Genomic DNA, 23,278 nt, shown 5'->3' with positions numbered 1-23,278 from the left:
ACCCCTTTGTTAAACTTAGGGGCTTGGGGGGTAAAGACTAGAGGTGGGAAACACCAGGGCTCGGGACCCAGCCTTCCTTGTCCCCTCCTGTGTCAGCAGCAGCTGCCACACCTGGAGTACAGTGTCCAGTTCTGGGCTCCCCAGTACAAGAGGGACATGGAGCTCCTGGAGCAAGTCCAGAGGAGGGCTACAAAAATGATGACAGGACTGGAGCACCTGTCGTACGAGGACAGGCTGAGGGAACTGGGCCTGTTTAGCCTGGAAAAGAGAAGACTGAGGGGAGACCTCATTAATGTGTATAAATATCTGAGGGGAGGGTGTTGAGAGGATGAAGCCAGTCTCTCTTCAGTTGTGCCCAGTGACAGGATGAGAGACAATGGGCACAAACTGAAGCACAGGAGGATCTGGCTGAATATGAGGGGGCACTTCTGTACTGTGAGGGTGACAGAGCACTGGGACAGGTTGCCCACAGAGACTGTGAAGTCTCCTCTGGAAGATACCCCAAACCCGCCTGGATGCCATCCTGCACAACGTGCTCTAGATGACCCTGCTCGGCAGGGAGGTTGGACTGGACGATCTCCAGAGCTCCCTCCCAGCCCCGGCCACTCTGCGCCTGTGTGACGGGCGAGGATCCTCCCCGCCGGGTCACCCCACCCCAGGGCGGCGTTAGCGCGGCCGTTACTCCCCACACGGCTGCGCGCGCCATTCCCGCCCTCCCGTGACGGCAGCGGGGCGACCCCCGCCCCTCCCGGCTCCTCCCCCGCGCCTGCGCAGTGCGAGGCCGCCGCTTTCCCGCCTGCGGCGGGTGCGTGAGGGGCCGGGGCCGGGGCGTGAGGGGAGGGGAAGGGTCCGAGGGGTGCCGGGGGGAGGAGGGGGTGAGGGGACAGCCGGGGGTCTCACCGGGTCTTGGTGCTCAGGTGGAGGATGACAGGAGGCAAGGAGCCGTTTTGCGTGAGGTTCGTCAGGTCTCCCGGCAGCTCGGGGTGCTTTTGGAAAGCTCTCGAGGTAAGTGGGCAGGGCGGCCCCTCAGGGCCCGTCAGGTGGCTCCGGGGTGGGCCGAGGTGTGCGGGGTGGGTCTGGAGGTAAAGCTGTGTCTGTAACGGGGCTGCTGTAATTTTGTGGGGCAGAGCACGCCTTGAACAAGAACTCTCATTTCAAAGAGAAACGGAACATTCACGTTTGGGGGTGATGATAGGACAAGGGGGAATTGAATTAAACTAAAAGAGGATGGTTTTAGACTAGACGTTAGGAGGAAATTCTTCACTGTAAGGGTGGTGAGGCCCTGGCACAGGCTGCCCAGAGAAGCTGTGGATGCCCCATCCCTGGAGGTGCTCAAGGCCAGGCTGGATGGGGCCTTGGCCAGCCTCATGTAGCGGGTGGCATCCGTGCCTATGGCAGGGGGATTGGAGTTAGGTGATCTTCAATTAAGGTCCCTTACAACCTGAGCCATTCTGTGATTCAAAGCCTATTGACATTTAGTGAAGTGACATGTGGACCAGGAAGGTCTGTATGCTGGTCACTCCTCCAGGCTACTAAAGTCTGAATGAGAATAGTGTGCTTTTGTTCTTTGTTTTTTTTTTTTTTCCACCTTAGGAGGTTAGAGGGAGATGAAGGTGCTGTATAACAAGCTTATGAAAGTTTGTATGCTGAATGTTTAAGCCTGATGATTGTGGACAGCTGAGGGGTGTTGAGGACCCATTAGATATTTTACCTATCTGTTCTGCCAGTATACTGTTGCCAGGGTAGCTTTTTTGTGGGCTGTTTGCGGTAGATGTGCTGTTATAGTTTCCACAGGATTAACTAGCTGTGGTTTGTCAATTAACTACATGTAGTTATATGAATTGTTTTCCTGCAGTCTATAAAAGAATTTCAGTCAGAAGAACATCTCCAGATCCTTGAAGAAGAAACAGCACTCAATATAAAAGAAAATGATAAATCCCTTTATATTTGTGATCCTTTTACAGGCGATGTTTTCAATCATCTCAAAAAGGTATGCTACCCATCAACTTGCTTATATCAGCTGCATCCTTTCTTTTTTAGGAGCACTCCTGGCCATGTTTATACTCCACATGTTCTTTCTTCTCGCACTAAATACAGTAGTATTCAGTATTCACAAAAAAAACTTTAAAACTTCAGTGCATGCTGTATTTAGGGATGAAGAAGATGAGCAAAGGATTATCTTGAAGCAAATGTTAAAAAACAGTATGGTTGATTCTGGTTCTGCTGAAGTCAGTGAGCTGGCTCTCACTTTCTTTCTTCCTGAGTAACCTGAGTTTGTCTGACCTGCAAGGACTTGTCCAGCAGACAAAGACAGACTATCTGGAATTCTGTGACATGCTAGGTGTAGCGTCTGTTTCTTTTATCAAGGCATGAAAACCTAAGAGGATTGTACTGAAAATCCCCAGCAGAAAGTAAAGCAGAACTATCACCTATCTGGTGATGCTAGAGGAGGACTGGCAAGGGCCCTGCTTTGTCCCTCAGGATTCAGGGACAAATAAAACCTTCCCTGCTCCAGTGCAAACCTTTTGCTAATTTTCTTTGTTTTCTGTTCTTGTTATTTCATTGCAGCTTGGCTGTAGAATTGTTGGACCACAGGTTGTCCTGTACTGTATGCAGACCCAGCGCTGTGTCCCAAGAGCAGAGTATCCTGTGTACAACATGACCATGGCTGACGTAACAATATCCTGTACCAGCCTTGAAAAAGATGTCAGGGTAATGCGTTGTACATGACGGATCGTTTAGCTGACTTTTCTGTGACATTTGCTTCAGATGGCTTATTACTAAGGCATCAGTCACAGTATATATACTAAGTGTAACTGTGCTCATGCGTATACATGTCTAGTCTTTCTGTAGTTTGTAGACTATGTATAGTTTATGTAACGAATTGTAAAATTGAATGGAGAAAGAGAATTTCTTCCTGTAAATATGTAGTGTAGAAATATGTATGTAGTGCTGTATCTATGCATGCACGTGTATATTATTATATAAACATATATAATGGTGTAAGACATTGGTCTTACTAATATGGGAGTGAATGTATGTTTAGGGATTTGTATTAGCTGAAGATGTAGATCATTTAGCTTGCCAGTTTGTCTCCAGTTAGCACGCTACAGAAAACATGCTGTATATTTGGTTTCTCAAACTACATGGTAAACATTAAGCATCCAGCCAGCTGTGGTGTACATCGTTTATCTTAAATGTTTTCTTTTAATTATTCCAACATCTCTTTCTAACTTATACTACCTAAAAGAACAACCATCAGTACAATTTTTTTTCCTGATATGGTATGCTTGTAACATCTTTATTAAGGATATGTATTATATTCAGCTTACCGTAAATGTAAGTAAAATTGAATCTATATTTGATATTTTTGAACACTTCTGTATGCGTATACATTTTGGATTTATGAACAGGTGTTTTTTTGTTAGAAAAAAACACATAGAACTTATTTTTTTCTTTATTTCTGTTTCTTCCCACTCAGGAGGAAGTTCATAAATATGTGCAGATGATGGGTGGACGTGTGTACAGAGACCTCAACGTGTCAGTAACTCATCTCATAGCTGGAGAAGTTGGCAGCAAGAAATACTTAGTAGCTGCTTCTCTGAAAAAACCTATTCTGCTTCCCTCTTGGGTTAAGACACTGTGGGATAAATCTCAGCAAAGGTAAAACAAACAAAAACTTACTTTGTGTTGAGGGCTGGTAATTCTTACGGTGAAACACACTTCTTTCGTTTACCAGTTAATTTTACTTGGATGAAAAAATGTTTATTTTTCTCCTTTTCACTCCTTCAGCATGATGAGGTATACCGATGTTAACATGGAAGACTACGCTTGTCCTATATTTCTTGGCTGTACAATTTGTGTAACTGGCTTAAGTAGCTCGGACCGAAAAGAAGTCCAGCGCCTCACGGCTGAACACGGTGGACAATACACGGGACAGCTCAAGATGAATGAGTGTACTCACCTCATAGTTCAAGAGCCAAAAGGTAGAACTTAGAGAAAATATTATTTTCCCTTTTTGAATTGAAGTAGTGTAAATACGCATAAGAGTTTAAACAGTCTGTGTCTGCTTCAGTGGTAGTCTTACTGCTTCTGTACAGGGGAATAGTGTTGATGAGAAAAGGAACACAGGACACACTGGCTTTGCTCTAAAGGCATATGAAAGGAGAACAAAAGAAGAAAAGAGAGACCCTGGTAGAACTGAAGGGAAGGAGAGAATCCAAGAGGGAAGGGAAGAATAAAGAAAACTAAGTTTTTGGGAGAGTAGGATGGGACTTAATTTATACACTGATTGAAATTAGATTGTGGATTCATTGTTTTTAACTATTCTTTGTATCTTCTGAATGCTGTGTGAAGATTCTTCCTTCCCTCTTGTTTGTCCTTTTGTTGTGAGAAGAATGAGAAGCTTCTTATTTCATTGCCTAGTAGAATGAGAATTTGGAAACAAGACAGTTATGTATGAATTCTTCATATTTATATGTGCAGGTGTTGTCTGCACTTTACAGCTGCTTTTTTTTTTCCAGTTAATGTAGCAATGTTACTGCAAACATCTTGCAGGTGGGTTTTATCAGGTGTCCAACAAGGTGATGTACTGTTAGCAGTGTTGTTAGTGGTGGAACCTGTGACTAAAGGGCTGCAGAGGGCTTCTTGAGGCTTGGCTGCTTCAAGTTGTAGGATGGTGCCCTGTGATGCTGTACCCATGAACATCAATGAGACTGCTGTACCCATCAATGAGAGCAATTTTTTTCTCTCTAACTTTTAAATAAATAAGAATAAGTAAACAGCTCATGAGATGAGTTCAAGATAACACAATTTGCACCTTGAAATCTCTTATTTGAGTTTTAAAATTTTAATGTCAATCCATCTTTCGGCGATCACTCTTGGAAGCATTAGTTTGTTAATCACTTGTATGTTTTTCTTTTATTTAAATTTGAAAGGTCAGAAGTATGAATGTGCCAAAAAATGGAATGTGCATTGTGTGTCCGTGCAGTGGTTTTCTGAGAGTATTGAGAAAGGCTTCTGTCAGGATGAGACAATGTATAAAATAGAGGGCAGATCAAAATTAAGTAACACACCCAGCACCTCAACGCCTACAAGTCATGCCAGCAAACCTGATAGTAAGTAAGACTTTTTAAGATGCATTAAAGTAGGAAATATTTTTAGTAGTAAGAAGGAAGAATGGTTTTGAATTAGTAGGATGCTGCCTGCTTTTGCAATGATAATGTTCGGAAGGTTTGGTTTCAGCTTTGCTCATGCTTAAAATGCAACAGATTACTTTTATGTACATTGTAAATTCCAACATCTGTAGACTTAAACATGTGAATAATTGTTTAAACAGTCAATTTGAATTAGGTGTACCTGTCTGCTTAAGAACCAACAGTGTGTAACTCTCTCCTAAAAAAGAAAAAAAAATCAACAGGACTGTTCCAACACTTGTAATTTAAATCAAGTGTCAGTTATGAATTAAACTTTAGAACAGCCTTAGAGGGAAAACAAACGCTGATTTTCAAGTATCTGTTTTATTTTTTTACCTAGGCTGTTAATTTTAGACTTTGTATTTCTTTTTTTCCTTTATTTTTATATATTTTTTATTTTATATTTCCTTTATTTTTCCTTTTTTAGACTTCACATTTCCTTTTAGCACAACAAAATCATATATGTCAGTTTTATATTTTGTTTAGTTAAATAGTGGAAAGAGAGGAGCGAAAACTAATGTATCTTCTTTTATTTCTACTAAAGCTCATAACTTTTCGGATGTCAGCCACATTTCCAATATCAATTTGAGTGGTGTTAATGAAACTGCTTGTAGTTCTGCTATGAGCAGCAGACTGGATCCTCCTCCTGATGAGCTGGAAAACTTGGACATAAGTTCTTTTCAAGCCCCTGAAGATTTATTAGATGGCTGTCGAGTATGTTTAACAATCTGTGTTTTGAAATGTTCGGTCTTACTCTGTGGAAGCAAACTACACTGAGGTGCTGACAGTTCTGCTAGAGTAAATGTTTTCTTTTTATCAGCCACAAATGCCATGTTTATTTTGTGTCCATATACTGTAGCGTGCATGTCACATGTTTATGAAATAATTAAATATATACATATTTATATGTATATAAATACTGTAGTGATTGGGTTCTAGAACTGGTGGACGGTGTTTCTTCATTTATTTATTTTTTGTTATACAACTTCCATATTTAACTTCAGGCTGGGGCTTTGTTCCATTAGTAAATATCCAGACTTTGCTAAAATAGCATGTAAAGATTACTGCTCCAATTACTGCTTAACTTATTTTTTTTGCTGCTTCTCAGAAACTGCACCACTTGTGTTCTACAGCAGTTGTAACAAATTATACTAAAACATTCTACTTCAATTTTTTTCCTTTTTTTCTGGCTTTTTAAAAAGCCTTTTTTGTTTCTGTGTTCTCATTATAGATCTATCTATGTGGCTTCAGTGGCAGGAAGTTGGACAAGATGAGAAGGCTTATTAACTGCGGTGGTGGTGTTCGATTTGATCAGCTTAATGAAGATGTTACCCATGTCATTCTGGAGGAAAATAATAATGAACTGAAACACTTCTTGGACAAGACACTTCACAGGTTCTTATAATTACATTGCCTATTGTCTATTTCTTCCTTGTTTTCTTTATCCCACTGCCTTGTAAACAAGAAAATACGTATCACTTTGAAAGCCTTGTTTAAGAAAACTGCTTAGGAAGAATCACAGCTGGTATTCACAACTACATCCTCATGTGCTCTTGAATATGCTACGTTTTGGGATAGCCATGGGTCACATAAATAAATAGAAAGCAAGCATTCTTACTGGTGAAAAAGAGGTGTTGATGTATTAATATGTTGAAGAAGAAGGATTTGGCAACCCAGCAGTGGGCAGATAAAATTGACATTGTAGGAGAGTAAGTATGTGAAGCTCTCTGTTCTCAGACTGGAAGAATTAAGCCTCAAGATCTGTAAAGTGCACAATACTTGCTTAGTATTGGAGTTGCAGACTTTAGATGCATGTATGTATGTGTATGTATACACACCAGTGGTTTGCAGAGTGGGAAAGAAGAATCATGGTTTTGAAACCTGCTGTGACTTATTTGTATAATACTTTATTTTATAGGCCTCATGTAGTGACAGCAAAATGGTTGCTGGAGTCATTTACTAAAGGTTATCTGTGTCCAGTGGAGCAATATATCCCTCTCAACTACCAGCCGTTAGAGAATCCGATTTTGGAGCAACCTGGCATGAAGTCAGTTTTTCCCAAAAACAACAGTCTTTTGAAGAAAGAAACTGTGAACGTTACAAAGCACCAGCGAGCTGCAGAAGATGACTTCTTGTCTCAGTATCTAAATAATGATTCTACGTTAGGTAGGTTCTAGGCCCAGCACACCATAGACAGTTTGTGAGTCGAGTTTGAGTTTTGCAGTATTTATTTTTTTAAAATCTAGTCACATCTAGCGTGTTAACTTCTGTGTTGTATTTTAAAAATGGAATTTAAACAGGAACGTATAGAGGATTTTATGATTTAAACTTCATGGAAGACAGCAGAATGCTAGTACTTCTCCGTGAAGCCATTGAATCACCTTTGGTGTTCCTGTCAAACAACTTTTTCCTTTTTCTCTTCCAGTTGAAGCTGAGAAAGTACCGTCTGGTAGCTTTAATGATGTTACTCACGTGACTGTTCAAGAAGAGAATAATTCTTCTGTCTGCAATGGTTCTTTGGGAGAGCCTTCCGCACTGGTTGAAGGAGGCTTATTTGCCAGAAAGAGATTTCTCCTTCTGGGTTTTGGTGGAGAAGATGAGTCCTGCATTGCAGATATTATAAAGGAGAATGCTGGGAAAATTGTGCCGCTGCAAAGCAGAACCATTGCAGACTATGCTGTGGTGCCTTTATTGGGATGTTCTGTGAAGTCAACTGTTGGTGATGTTGTCACCAATACGTGGCTGGTAAGGAAGTTAACTTCTCAGTTCAGTGATTAAGCAGAATGTATTAGATATAAGTCTTGTCAGAAAGCAGAGTTACTGGTGGCTTATATGCAAATAATGTACTGAGAAATTGGTCTTAATTTTTGGAAATGTGTTAAGTGAACGCAGGCTTTAAAACCTTTGCGTGTTTAAGGTATCTTTCACTTGTTTGATTTTATTTTCTCTGGTTTTGCTAAATAAGAGTTGTCACAACTCAAAGGCTTTTCATATGAGATTCTACCAGTATTTTCTCTAAATAATGAAGTTGTAGATGAAATGTTGACTAATAATGATTTCATTTGATATCTTTGTGCTTACTGTTTCTTGCTACATGCTTTCCACAGCTTTCTGTTGTGGCAGAGAGCAAGTCACCTTTATAACTCAAGGTCAAAAAAACATTAATTACATTTACCAAGAAGGGGCACTTGATCTAGACTAGCTGCTGTTAGTAGTTTTTAGTACTAGATAACTCGGAAGTAAATGTACGCAGACCCTCAGATCATATTTTGAATTACTTCAAGAGAGTTGCCAGAGTTGGAAGAGTAGTAACTGAAAAGTTCTGAAGAAAGTCTAAGTCAGTCAAACCTGGCAAAACTAAAATTATCTAGAAGAGAATGATAGCTTGTGAAATAATTTGTCTCAAGCATAAGAATGGAAGCAGGTTTGCTTGTTAGTGAAGCCAAAAATGGTGTTGTACAGTTTCTGAGATATTGCTGTTTGCTATTTATTTGTCTTGATCTGCATTTTTATCTTTTTTTTTTTTTTTTAAGGTAACATGTGTGGAAGAGCAGCTCCTTTTAGATCCCCAGTCCAATCCACTTTTCACACCAGTCCCAGTAATGGAAGGAGTTACTCCCTTGGTGGACTGTGTTCTTTCTTTTAGCCAGTTCACTGGTGCAGAGAGAGATACCCTAGCTTATCTGGCAGGACTGCTAGGAGCAAGGTATGTCTCCTGTTACTGTTCCTTCTTGTTTGTAGGCAGCCAATGTGATGAAATCCTTCATGCATTTCATTTCTTCTTTTACAGGACTAAAAAATTTTGGTGTAAAGCTCTTTCAGACTCTTAATTTACGTTGCTGAAGCTATGAGGCATTAATAGGCAGTTCTTTATTTCCCTCTCCTTTAGAGAAGTTTAGTCTATTTTCACAAAGACTAATTTCCATCAGAATCCCCTGAGTCTCATGTTTCTAATATTTGCTGACAAAAAGGACAGTTTTTCAGATATTGGGCCTTCTGAATTGCTCTTCAGAGTCCGGGAGCTGACGGTTGTTCTCTTCTTCAGTAATATCTGGTCCAACCTCATAACCAGTGACAGTGCACCATTTCTTAGAACGGTGAATTACTTGCTTACAGTCCATCAGGAGCTTTGAGAAGCATTAACAAAACCGTGTTCAGTCCAGGAGTGGCAAAAATGCATATTTTCATAATAGCATCACTTGATCTGATTCCTAGTCTGTTTGAACAGAAGTGTTTGCTGGTGAGTTCTCAGTCTTTCTGTCTTGCAAAATTGTGTCCTTCATGATAGGGGAAAAAATTGTAATAGGAAAACTGTTGCTGATTTGGAAACAATGTTTGTCAGCTCCAGAAGGGAATCCAGCCTATCCCGTTAATCTTGCAGAAAAATCTTAGGCCCAGTACATGAAGTGTACATGCTAAGTGGATAGCCTTAGGTAATTCTACTGGTTCTCCTTCACTTGCTTGAATGTGTTTTATAGTACTATAAACTTTCCTTAAGTTAACCTTGTTGTGAATAAATAAATGTTTTATTAATCTAATTTTAGAGTCCAGGAATTCTTTGTGCGAAAAGCCAATGCAAAAAAGGGGATGTTTGCCAGTACACATCTCGTGGTGAAAGAGCCAAATGGTTCCAAGTACGAGGCTGCAAAGAAATGGAATTTGCCTGCAGTCACCGTAGCTTGGCTTCTGCAGTCTGCAAGGACAGGAAAGAGAGCAGATGAGAACAAGTTCTTGGTTGAAAATGCAGAGGCTGAAGGTTGGTTATTAGCAAGCTAAGGGAGTATGGGAAGAAAGGCTAGGTGAATGAAGTTGCTATTTAAATAAATGTGTATGAGATTTGTATTTAAAAGAAAAATCAGATTGTATGTTTGCGTTTGCTTTGTTTCTTTTAAAGATAAAGAGAGTTCTGTTACTCAGTGTAACGACAAGACACCAGCAACTATTAAATCTCCTGATTCTCCAGAACGACCTACTTACCTGCTTGAAGCTGGAAAAAAAGCACCTGTGACCCCTCTTGATATCAACAGGTTCCAGAGTAAAGCTTTCCAGGCTGTGATCTCTCATCACATTGGGAAGACCACAAGCCCTCATGCACAAGGGGGACTGCCACAAAAAGAACCGTCTTTACACCTTGACACGCCTTCAAAGTTTCTTTCCAAAGACAAGTTATTCAAGCCTTCCTTTGATGTAAAGGTAATGTTCTTTGCAAGTTTTTTAAGTCAGTAGAGCCAGGAGGGTAAAAAAATATGCATAAACTTAAAAAGAAAACAGAAACTTGATCTTAGGCCTCTTTAAGCTGTTCACATGCAGCCCTTCAATTTTGAATAAAGTGAGGAAAAACGGCTTTATTTATTTACATGCATTTATAGTTTATGACCTGTGGATGAAATCTATTGTGTAGTAGATGTTTTAATGTCCTTAACAAAGCTCCTTTGTGCCTGTTGCATCTTACATGTTCTACACCTCACAGCACATATTCCTTCAGATACTGAAAATGGTTATGTGTTCTGTGATGAGAGGCTACTTTAAAATTATTATGTTAAAAAGTATCATTGTAACTGCTATAAAGCTGTTACTGCAAGTTGAAAAGTGGACTGGGGCTTTGGGTTTCTTTTCTCATTCTGAAAGCCATGGAAAACTACTAGCCTTAAAACAAAACAAAGAAGCCTCTGACACTTGGGAGTGTCTGTGCTGGAATAACTCTTGAGTGACCTGAGTGCTCTTGGGAAGTCTTCAGGTTTTTTTTGTCTTCAAGGCCTTCAGTAAAAGGTGAAATCACTGAATTCCTGCAAAATTACTGGGGTCTAATGCATGCACACACACCTCCCCCAACAGAACAAAACATTACAAAAGTGGAATTATCCAATGTTCTTCTGAGTTAATTCTGTTTCATGAAACTAGTACTCTGCTTTTTGAAATCTAATAGTTTGCTACCTTGATAACTTTCAAAAGCAAGATTCTTTAGGTTAAAATTCTTCATATAAAAAAAAAAAGAGCTTGGTGTTTTAGAAGTTCAGGGGAATCAGATTGCCCTTACATAGGAAGTTGCATATGAATGTTAATAAATTAAAGCACTGGCTTGGGATTAAGAATACCTGGGTTTGGCTGCTGTTTTTTCCATTAAAGGCAGTTTTCACTGATAGCAATGAAATTAATCTTTCTGTTTTACTTAATCCTAATCTTAGAGTCTGCATATTTTTTACTGGTTTTGTGCAATGGTGCTCTATTTGCACTTGTTTACTACTACTGTAGTATGTGCTCCTGGTTTATGAGTATGAGATCTTACTACTATAGTTATGAAATTTGCGCTTGAGTGGAAAATATTGGTTGTAATGTGTTCGTGAAAGTCAGTCACTTCTTTTTTTGGCAGGATGCTCTGGCAGCTTTGGAAACTCCAGGAGGTCTTGGTCAAAAACACAGGAAGCTGAGCACACCTCTCTCTGAAGTCATTGGCAGGAACTTGAAATTGGCATTGGCAAACAGCACACGGAATACAGAAGCTTTTACTGCCAGCCCGCAGTTGAAGGCTGCACAGCCAGAAGCGGTAGGAAATGCTAGAAGGCACAGAATTTATTTATTTTTTTCCTCTGCCTTTACAACTACCTAAATACTAAGTAGTTGCTAAGCAGCATGCTATATAAATCTGTAGCAATTTAATTTCTCTAGTATTAGAATAGGAGGATTTTATCCCACTTAAATTCCTAGGCTCCAGATGAGCAGGATCAAATAGTCTGTTTTGGGCTAAAGTTGAGAGTTGTATTCTCATCTACCCTAATGAAAGAAAACAGAAGAAGAAGCAGGAGAAAAGGATGTGTACTACTTGTCATGGTAGTCAACGGTATATGTAGAAGAGGGGCAAGAAAGCTAATGGTGTTCAGTAAAGGAAGGCTATCACATGTTACTCACTTGTTCTTCATATTGCTCTTCTTCATTCCAGTACAGTGAAATATGTTGTGGCATCAGGTTTGATAATTCCCTAACTTCAGTGTACAGCAAGTGCTCAGTCTGTGGTGAAAGGAGAACAATATGGTTTGGGGAGGCTGGCTGAGAGTAAATCTCTTGTCTTTGGATTCCTAGTGTTTGGAATGATAATAGTGCTCTCTTGACCATGGGGATTGGGAGTAGCAAATACAGAAAAAATGTGTTTATCTTTTTTGTTAGTGTATGTGTTATCACATATTACACTAAATATTTAAATATTGTTGTTATTATACAGAAACCTTCTAAACATGGCTATTTTTTTCCTCCTCCTTGACCAGGAAGAAGAGCCCAAGCCCCTAGCTGATGTTGTTATCTGTGTTAGTAAAAAGCTTAGTAAGAAGCAAAGTGAACTGAATGCGGTAGCAGCTTCTCTTGGCGCAGAGTACAGGTATCAGCTGACGTAAACAGCTTCTAAGCTTCTGCTGTTAGGAATTCTAATAAATATGAGTCTTGACATTATAATGTTCTTATCTACATGACCTTTTGCTATAGCTGAACTTGAGGTTTCACTATATTAGATCATTTCTGTTGCAAAATACGCCTATCTTTTTCTACCGTCTCTATGTTCCTGATAAGTCTGTCTTAGAAAGACCGTTTGTCCTGAGATCTTCTAGAAGCACAGGGTAATGTTCTTTCTCATTTTGCAGAAGACTGAAAGTTTTTCAGCTTTTGACTAGTTTAAAATACGTATTTTGGATTTTGAATCTGATCTCTGGCTCAAAACTAATTATTTTATAGATTGTAAGCTTTTCTAAGACCAGAAAGTTGGCCATGCTTAACTAAAATAGGTTGCCACTAAGAGGAACTATGAAATAACTGCTCTGATTTAAGGCAATTCTGTTCTTGCTAAACCCTGTTTATGGATTTTATTACTGACTTCTCTAAAAGTTTTCATTCACAACATGGGTGATAAAATTGCCCTTATCTGGTAGGGACTTAAAAATTAATATTTTATATATTATATTATTTCACATTATAATATATTAACATAATGCATTATATTACTATACAATCATATAGTAAAATTCTATATTATAATTAATATTTTTATATTGTAATGGAAATAGCTTTGAAATTTTTATCAGTATAAATAAAATTATTTATTTTGAGCTTCAGCAATTAGCATTTCAATTGCAGCTCAGTGCATCAATGAAAAGAGAAGCTCTAGTACTATGTCATATGTTCTTTTAGAAACTGATTTGGAACTTCATTTACTTAAATAAAAAGAACAACAAACAAGAAAAACAAACCCTCTTTCATACCTTTCGCAGACTGACTTTTGTTTACTTCAGGAATATTTTTAGAAGAAACTGAAGGTATTCAATCCTGAAACTCATTGCTGTCTTTTTTTGGTGAAGAAAGTGGACTCATTATTTAGGCATAAAAAAATAAGCAAAACAGTATTTTATCATGAGCGAAGGTCAGGAAAATTTCTGGGACTGGCTTCTAATTCCTTCTGGTAGCAAATTATATCCTCAAGTTGCATTTCATTTTCCTTTCTAGATGGTGTTTTGATGAATCAGTAACACACTTCATCTACAAGGGAGGGCAAAATGACAACAACAAGGAGTATAGATCCGTTAAAGAACGGGGGATACATATTGTTTCGGAACACTGGCTTTTAGAGGTATGGAACTTGCTTTGTTCCCTTGCTAAAAGTAAAGGGAAACAGAGGCTTAAAACTAGTTAGATGGCAATTGATTATCTGTTTAAATTTACATGGAACATATATAGGAACTGATGCTTTATTCCACTTTGAATTTATAAATTGAACAGTTTTCACTAATGTACTTTTTTACCTTGTTCTCCATGAGGGGAAAAGAAATTCTCTTCCATTCAACAATTCTGCTACATGTTTCTCAGAATGGTTCATTCTAAGAGCTACATTTTTTCTCTTGTGAAAACTACTTTTCTGTGATGCTTTTATTATGCTTTTCCTATGCTTAGATGTGGTACTTCTCTTGCTTTTCAACCAGTTTCTCATCTTTCATATGTTAACTGATGTTGTTACAGAGTGCCCAAGAATATAAACGGCTTCCTGAATCTCTCTTTCCTCACACCTACAATCCCAAAATGAGTCTGGATATCAGTGCAGTGCAGGATGTCAGGCTTTCCTCTTCGGGTAAGCTTCCATCAACCGGAAAACCAGCAGAAGAAAATGAGGTATAGTGTGAGATATAAATTCATGTTCTATGACACCATGGGGATTCAGTTCACTTAATCGTTATGTTTAATGAAATAAAGTTGATGCTTAGTGATGCTCTGAATCAGGTTTAGGTAGTAATTAATAGCAGCTACAGCAGGGGATCTTTCAGGTTTTTCCAGCATTTGTAATCCTTTTCTAAGGCGGTGGAGGGAAACCCAAACACTTCAGAGTTAGATGTGCTTTCCAAATTTGAAAGAATGTAGCCTATTCTTTGCTTTCACTTATAAATCAATAAGAGATCCAAGGCATAAACTCAACCTAGTAGACATTTAGACTTGCAGAACAGGTGTTGCCATTGATGCTGTTGTTCATTGTCTTGCTGTCATTGTGGTGGCAGAAGGGTTAGCTTATTCTAAAGCAAGATTATTAATCTTCAGAATTTGTGCAAGTGTTGAGCAAGGGTAAAAAGCAAAAATTTCGGCATTTGAGAATTCTACTTGTCTTCATTGGTTTTAGATTCATCCAGTGGATGAAGATGATGCTGAGGATGATGTCACTACTGACCAAATAAAGGAAAAAGTCTGTACAGGAGAAGAACAAATAGTAACAAGTGAATCCAAAGGAGGTAAATTAAAAATCCCTGCTTTCAAAATAGTTGCAGAATGTCAAACTGCCAATATAAGCTTTTTACAGTGCTTAATGTTCGGATCTGGAAGCTTTAGGTACTGTATTTATATACCAGTCAAATACAGCTAGCCCCCATTGTTGCTGGATTTGAAATGTTTTGCTCTCTAGTTTAAAGATTTTTATTAGCCCATAAGAAAATAGTGATCATCCATAACAAATTACTTGCCTTCTGTTTCTTTGTTTTTAAAACACTGAAGTTTGATTTTAATGTGACAAATCGATATTTCATACTATACATTTTTGTGTGATATACAGAAATGTGTTATAGGAGAATTGTGGATATAAGCTAGATCACACGGGCAATTTCAGAAGGGATCCAAATAGGAATTACTGCTTGTGTCTAGAAATAGGTGACTTGGGGCATTCATCTTTTTCCTAGATACTTTTTTTTCCCCTCTTTAATATACTGCCTGCATCTTGGTGCGGGGGAGGGAAATTTACTTGAATTTCTGTACTTCTCACCTGTTGCAATGTAACACTCCTGATCCTGTGAGCTTTGTTTATTCTCTTGAAGTTTTGACCCAAGCACTAGAAATGAGGGAGAACTTCCAGAAGCAGCTGCAGGAGATCATGTCTGCCACATCAATAGTGAAACCACAAGGACAAAGAGGATCCCTTTCGAGGAGCAGTTATGATGGTTCTCCAACTACTCCTGATAGCACGCGGCCTATGCGAAATGGCCGCAGTAGGGTTTTGGAAGCTCTAAGGTACTGATTTGCATTTTGAAGCACCTTATTTTGTCTTCCCTACTTATACTCAGACAGAAACATGAATAGGTCTGCAGGGTTTTCAGATGTATTGTCTTTCTCTGCTGATGTACTTCAGTTAATTCTCTTGTAATTCAGTCTTTAACATGACCTGCTAGACAGACTCAGAATATTCTGTTAATCCTAAGATTACCCGTAAGTGGGTATGTTTCACTTTTTGAACAATAGCAAAATATTTGCTTTTTAGTTTTGTATTGCATTATGCTGATTTCTTTTTCTTCAGATTAGTTAATGTTCTTAGAGATTTTGTTTTAAGAAAAGTGTTGCAGTATTTCAGTACATAGGTCATACACAGTAGCGCTTTGCAGGAATCTTGTTCTTCTTTTTCTTTTCTCTCTAAATCACAATGAATAGGATTTGAGCTCTAACAGAGCTGAGCTACAGTGAGAGATTAATTGAAACCTTGCAAATTATTCCGTTTAGCTTGGTACTTATTTGCAAATTAATAGGTTCGGTAAAGAGCAAAGTACACTGATTATGGAATAATTTATCAGCAATAAAAAATCTCCTACTTATGTTTTGGCTGACTTTTTTCAGCCGCACTGACACTTAGACACACAAAGCCAGGCTGCCAGAGTTGTTTTTATATTGAAGTTTTCTCATTTTCTGTCCATGCTTTCTAATAAAGCCACTTGGATGCTGCAATTGATGTAATTATAACACATTACCTTCTAGGATGATAGTTTTCTGTAAAACAAATATTTAAAGTATCTATGCATTTTACCTCAGGCAATCTCGTCAAGCCCTTACAGATATAAACACAGAGCCTTCCCAGAGCGAGCAGATCATCTGGGATGATCCTACTGCAAGGGAGGAGAGAGCGAGACTTGTCAGCAACTTTCAGTGGCCCAACAGTCCTTCCCAGTATCCGGAGCAAGTTCAGAGTAACGTCAATAAGAACATGGATGAGTCTGTCTTCAAAGGATCCATCGGTGATTCAGAGATTGCTGGTATAGGTAAAATCACAAATAACATTACCTTTTTCTCTGTAACAGCATCAGGTTGATCCCTGGGGCTTTTAAATTATGGCAGTGTTTGGATTCTACTTTAAAAACAATAGAAAGTGAGCATTGTTGGTATTTCTTGGATGACAAAAATACAGTTTTACATCTTTGAGCCCTGTCATGCGTTGCTATTTCTTAAAGAAGAGCTTTCCTACCCGTTTGCCATTTGTGGTCAAACACCAAGGCAGCGCTTGCCTATAAAATAGCCTGGATCAACTTTAGGAAATACCTCTTGTATTTTTATTTGGAACCCCATCTGGCTTTCAGGTTACAAGTCAGGTAGTTATAGTGGAATGCAAATGGGAATGCTAGCAGCAGAGTCTTTTTAATTGTCGTGGAAATAATAGTAGGTGAAGAGCAGAGTTACAGGGTGATGATACCCATGAGCCCCCCAGACAGATGTCTCTGAGCCACTTATGAATATGATTAGGTCACAATTCGGTCAGGATATCTTTCCTATAAGTTTTGAAATCTTCAGTTTACTGCTAGGGCTAAAGCAAAACAGGTGAGAAAACATAGGTGTGTTTGCTTTCTTCCCACTTATGCCTCCTTGAGAGAGTATAATCACTTATTTTTTCTCCCTGCTGCCTCCCCCCACCCCAATCTACTTTGTAGAGATTCTTCTTACAGTAACAGGCTTCCCGAAAACTGACACCCTCCTAGAGGAGGTTAAAGGAAATTAGCTAAATACTGTCAATTGATTTTTGTTTTAACTGAATCAATGCAGTTTAGCCAAAGAAATTAGGCGTTTTTTGAGGTTTTCTTTTTGAAACAAGATATCTGGAGACGAATCTGCAATATTGCAATCAATGGTTTGTGGCATAAAGCAGAGCATCTTTTAAGAAAGGCTGTGTTGACATGTAACTGCATGTTGTAGCAGCAGGTGGTTTTTGGACATTTAGAATAACTATTTTTTTACTTTGTCCATAATTATATTCAGCCAAAGACAAGTCATGTAACAATACTTCACTTTCACAGCTGTTCCTGAGGCTGAGGATGGAGATTTGACGGAGGGTCTAAAGAATCCTGTACATAGAGATCCTGAAACACCCGTTAAAGATAATGTGATCCCCACTCCGCAGGCTCCCAGCATTGCTTTCCCCCTGGCTAACCCTGCTGTGGCACCACAGCCCAAAGAAAAGGTTTGTCTTACGAATAAATGCTTATAAGGGCAGGTGCTTTGAGAGATATAACTATACTTTAAGAAAATTTGAATTTGGCTGTGAATATCTGAATTTAAAATCTTGTCATGGATTACTTCTGTGCGGTTCGATTTATGTCCTCCTTTCTCCAAGATTTTGAACAAATAATGGCTGCTTGAATCGATAAAGCTCGCTTGTCCGGACAAATGAAACTTTTTGCCATGTTAGCAAAATAGTTCCTGGTGGAACGCTGAGGTGGGCTGCGTGTGTTACGCAGAACTCCTCCAGCTGTTAGGACGATGGAAAAAAAGGTTAAGCCTTTGTTTCCTTGGTAGTATCTGGAATTCATGCTGAAGTACAAAATGAATGTGTGGCTTGTGTCCATCCCCCTCCCCTGCCAAAAACCTGGCTTAAAAATTCCGTGTGTTATAGTGAACTTGGAAGGTGCTAGGAAAATGAGTTTAGTTCTTTGCTTGCCATGTATCACGACAGCCAAACTTTGAGCATCAGAGGCATGAAGTGCCCTGTTAAATGAGCTGTGGTGGAACAGCAGGAAGGCCCTTGAAGTTACAGAAAGCCTGCACGGAGAAAGCAGTGTGATAGGTGGGCGATGGCTGCGTTCAACCTGGCATCCAGTGAACCTGAATGAAGGATTAGTTTTTATGACAGATGGGTTCAGTTGTGCCCTGAAGAAAGGGGGAAGCCAAGAGGAAGTTAAGCAGGACCCTAAGGTCGATTTGATGAGATCCAGCTTTTGTCAAGTGATTGATGGGTTTGGTTCTTCTTTTCCTGGCTAAAAGGAAATACAAAAATAACCCCGAATGGTTGGCAGAGATACAGTCAGCTGTCAGCGTAGTCTTTGTTGTATTTTTCAAAATCTCCTACTGTATTTTCAGGCCGTCACAGAAGATGAGAAGGATGATGAAGAACCAGAAAAACACCGTAAATTTCAGCTGTCTTCTCTTAATCCTCAAGAAAGATTTGATTACTGCCATCTGATTGAGGAATTAGGTACCAGATACTTGTGAAATGCACAGAATAGCTTGCGTCTGTAAGCTGGTGAGCTGTGGCTCTCTGGGAAAAGAAAGGGCTTCTGTTAATGACTCAGCAGATTTGAGGCCTCAAATTTATGTTTTTTTGTGCTTGTGAGCAATTCCTTGAATACATTGTTATTATATGAGTGATCAGCTTTGCCATGAAACTGCAGGAGACAAAACTGTTGCTGTTTCTTTTAGCTGTCTCCACAACAGCCTCATTCTTCACTGTTGGGGGTGTTTAGGATCTGCCCTCCACTGGTGTCTTCCTCCTGTCTGTGTTACGTTGGCAATTTCTTTTTATCAGAGCCACTCTTTCTGACTGCTCCTCCTCCTTCTGCCCATGTCACTTAGATTATGGCTATCCATGTAAATTTGAGTTAAATGTATTTTTATTTAAATTCATACAATTCTCACTTTGAGTGATCCTTTCTGTGGTACAGCCTGCCCCTTAAATAACTTGAATCAAATGAATTCCTCAATTTGAAGGTGGAATAGTACTTGAGAAGCAGTGCTTTGATCCAAGCTGCACACACATCATTGTGGGCCATCCTCTTCGAAATGAAAAATTCCTGGCCTCGATGGCAGCTGGGAAGTGGGTGCTTCATCGTTCCTACCTGGAGGCATGTCGAGCAGCTGGCTGCTTTGTTCAGGCATGTAACCTTATTGAGAAATTAGTATGTTGCACTTCTTTTCCTATGTGGGTTTTTGGTGTTTTGTTTTTTTTTGTACCCTACTGGGAAAGGGCCTATCCTCTGAAAGGCGAATAGCAGTTTGGGGTGCCCAAGCCTTGGAATTTTTAGAGGATCCAAAGTCTGAGAAACGTTTGGCAAGCTTTTCTCTGAAAACTAGTCCCAGACAAAATCTTGTCCTGGTCTAGTACAAATTAAATATTTATACTTTACAATTACTTCTGAAAATTGAAGCTTGAGTACCTTTTGGTAAACTTTCACTGGTACCAGCTGAGGACATGTGGATCTCATTGTACCAGGAATTAAATCTTGATTTATTTCAAAAAAGGAAGTTCTCCTGTATCTGGCAGTATTTTCACATTGGCCAGACTAAACTTAAACTGGATCATATCTTTACATATCAAAACCAACTTGAATTGTTTTGGAAGATACTGTAAGAATGTAGCTGATGGTGTCCAGAATAGTGAGTTGTATTGGATTCCACTCTTGATATCCACGAGAGGAATCTGGTTGTGTATGATGAGAACTGATGTCACAGAAAATGTGAGTTGATTTAAAACGGGGCAGTTTTTATGCATGGAAAAGATACTTATGTGCAATTAAGAGCCATATTGAATTTAAACTAATGCTGCTTTCCCAGATAAAATTGATCTACAAAGCTACTAAAATTGATCTACAAAACTGGGTTGGGTTTTTTTTGGACATTGTTGTTTTTTATTTGTTTTTCTTTACCATCGGGGAAAAAATACTGAAGCTGGGAGGACTCCTTTGTAATTGAAGCTTATGGTTGTTCTAGGAAGAAGATTATGAGTGGGGAAATAATTCCATACTTAATGCTTTGTCTGGAATCAATGTAAACCAGAAGAAACTAGCACTCGCAGCCATGAGGTGGAGGAAAAAAATTCATAAAGGAAGGCAAGAAACTGGTACTGCTGAGGTATTTAGATATTTGTTGAATGGAAGCTGTACAGTGGGGGTGGCCAGGCCAGTGGTTGTCACCAGAACTTCACTGGCAGAGAAGAAACTTTTGTTTCAGTGAGATTTCTGAAAGTGGGACTTGAGCTCCACAAACCTTTTTAACTACTCTCTCAAACCAGGAATTGAAGTGTAATAACCTTTTTAAAATGAGTGCTTGTAACAAACCCTCTGTGCCACTTGCCTATTTGGAAACCCCATTGGCCACAGGTGCTTCTGCTATAAATGAGTGCGTAATACAGTGCACAGAGTAGAGGTTAAAAGTGTTGTTTTCAGTAGCTGTTTTTCTTAAAATGTGTTTTTGTAAATCAGTGTCTGTTCTGGAAAAAATACTCGTTGCCAAGTGTTTTTAATAGGCTGGTTTGCCCGTCTCACTACGTGGGTGAAAGGGCTTGCTGGCAAGCCCTGGTGTGTGTGCGGTTGGCTCAACAGCTATCAGGAATAGTTGCTTTGTTGTTTTTTTTCCTGCCTTTTATATTGAAGAAAAACAAAACCAGATGATAGCAAATCTTCATCTGATGGATATTCCTGAAAGAGAGAAATTACGGATCCACTAAGTGTGTACTTTTGTAGTAAACTGAGTTTCTTATCTAGGGAGCCTTCAGTGGCTGGAAAGTGATCCTGAATGTTGATCAGACCAAGGAAGCAGGATTCCGACGCCTTCTTCAGTCAGGAGGAGCAAAAGTATGTATGTTATTGTTTTAGTTTTGTTCTTGGAAAAAATAAGGACGCTTTAATCTTTTTTTGTAAGATATTAGTAACATTTCTGAAATGTCATGCTGGGCATTGCTTATGTTAGTAATAGGACTTACCCAAAATTGCTGAGACATGATAGTTGAGACATGGTCGAAGGGTGGGAGGAAGGAAGCTGTCATCTTCACGTTGCATGCAGTCAGGCAGAATAGCTTGTCTGAGGTCACACGAGTCAGCAGTGCTGGTGAGAGCTGAGGACAGAATTTCTGGACCTGGCTCTGATAATGAGGATCAACGTTCTTGAAAGGTACACACACGATGGTACAGGATGCATTGTAAATGGTATTTAGTTTCGTATTGGTTTGCTGCTTGATGAATGTGAATTTATAGGTCACGAACTGCATTTGTCTTTCTTGGGGAGGAAACACAAAAAGCTAGTTTTTGTCTTTCATGTTTTCATTGGTAGGTGTTTTCTGGTCATTCTGCATCTTTCTTCAAAGAAGCGACTCACCTCTTTGCTGACTTCAGTAAGCTGAAGCCAGACGACTCCCGGGTGAACGTAGCTGAGGCAGCAGCCCAGGGAGTGAACTGCTTGAAGCCAGAGTACATCGCTGACTACCTCATCCAGGTGTGCGTGCCCGGGGCGCTCTCAGGAGGGATGGGTCAGGCCCCTCACCTCTAACAAGCCAGGTCACTGGGAGCCTCCAGAAGTGGCTACTGCTGTGCTGGCAACGAGCTTTGTTTGCTAGCAATTATGGCCACGAATGCCTGTGCTGAGTATTTTGATCCATGGCTGCAAATTTTAACAAGTCGTGCTGTAACATGACTTGTTCCAGTGCTGGCAGTCAGATCTATGGCAGGGTAGGGAGCTTGCAAAATATTCAAAATGTAGGTGCGCAATGTTCATTTTATTACTTTTAAACTCAGAAAACAAATGAGCTGTTTCTTTCGTCTCAGAAGCTTCTCCTTGAGCTAAGCCACTTCTTTTTCTCCCTTCCTTTATTGAAGGAGCCACCTCCCCCGATGGAGTCTTACTGCCTGCCAGAAGCTGAATCTTATTTTCAGAACAACAACGAACTTGGGACTGGATTATCCCAGAAAAGAAAAGCACCAGGGGAAATGAGCAGAGTCAAGCGATCCAGGATACGCTGAGAAAATTCAGTGTTTTTAACTTGTACATTTTATATTCATATTTATATTTTTTCATTCTTACCATGAAAATTAAAAGCTTTGAGTACCACTTCTAATTTGTCCCGAGATAAAAATAAGTCTACAAGAACAGTCATAGGAAAGATTGCTTTGGTTACTGGTACCATCCAAAACTGTTGCAAGAGCTTACTCAAAAAATGTTTTGTCTCCATAATGTTGCGATAACTATTACTGACCCGGTTTAAAGACACCGCTGTATAATAGCAGTTAAGAAATACTTGGTGAGGTGCTTGGTCCATCTTTTATCTGTGTGTTGTGGGAAAAACAGCAGTTGCTGAGAATGCTGTTACATTTGCACACAGCAATGGGCTTAGAAGAGGAAAAACATAAAACCTGATAGTTTTTTTGAGGCAGTAAAAAGGGAGGGGGGGAAAACCAGACCAAAAAAGGGCTTACAAATTTTGGTACTAATGGTGGGTATAATAAATTATTTCTATAAAACATTTTCTGCATTTCAGCCATTCTGAATGCTAATGATTGTGTTAAGCCAACGTAGAACTAACTCTTTTTCACAGGAGCTGAACTCTGGCTGAGCTCACTGTTTGAGTCTGCAGCGTGAACCAGAGGTAGAACAAAGATGTTAGTTTCCAGCTGCTGGAACTGTTCTTGGTCAGACGAGCGGAATGTTTGACAAGTCATTTGACCTTTTAGTAGCTGTGGGGTCTGGGTCTCTGTTGGCTCAGAACATACTGTATGTTGGTTGCACCATGCTGGGCTGGGTAAAGGTGCTTATCAGTGCTTTTTAAGTCATAA

General features: G+C 39.5%; 1 protein-coding gene across 2 annotated transcripts; it reads left to right on the top strand.

Moving 5' to 3' along the window:
* Positions 1 to 731: 731 nt before the first annotated feature.
* On the top strand, positions 732 to 22,563 carry TOPBP1 (DNA topoisomerase II binding protein 1). Of its 2 annotated transcripts, none has more exons than XM_035317029.1 (28): positions 732 to 805; positions 918 to 1,005; positions 1,856 to 1,990; positions 2,569 to 2,712; positions 3,482 to 3,663; positions 3,793 to 3,986; positions 4,938 to 5,117; positions 5,740 to 5,909; positions 6,427 to 6,590; positions 7,114 to 7,361; positions 7,621 to 7,940; positions 8,729 to 8,901; positions 9,740 to 9,951; positions 10,090 to 10,388; positions 11,566 to 11,739; positions 12,455 to 12,564; positions 13,680 to 13,803; positions 14,190 to 14,339; positions 14,839 to 14,947; positions 15,524 to 15,716; positions 16,506 to 16,708; positions 17,759 to 17,922; positions 18,819 to 18,933; positions 19,446 to 19,609; positions 20,445 to 20,585; positions 21,218 to 21,307; positions 21,783 to 21,944; positions 22,325 to 22,563. In XM_035317029.1, exons 2-28 carry the CDS (start codon positions 925 to 927, stop codon positions 22,466 to 22,468), a joined length of 4,545 nt encoding a protein of 1,514 aa, XP_035172920.1. In that variant the 5' UTR covers positions 732 to 805; positions 918 to 924; the 3' UTR covers positions 22,469 to 22,563. The 2 variants fall into 2 exon arrangements, with proteins under 2 accessions (XP_035172920.1, XP_035172919.1); XM_035317028.1 differs by having other exon boundaries at positions 734 to 805; positions 16,506 to 16,732.
* Positions 22,564 to 23,278: the final 715 nt, after the last annotated feature.

The sequence above is a fragment of the Oxyura jamaicensis genome, chromosome 2 (assembly GCF_011077185.1).
Source record: "Oxyura jamaicensis isolate SHBP4307 breed ruddy duck chromosome 2, BPBGC_Ojam_1.0, whole genome shotgun sequence".
NCBI classification, from domain to species: Eukaryota; Metazoa; Chordata; class Aves; order Anseriformes; family Anatidae; genus Oxyura; species Oxyura jamaicensis.
This window is presented reverse-complemented; position numbering and strand designations above follow the sequence as displayed.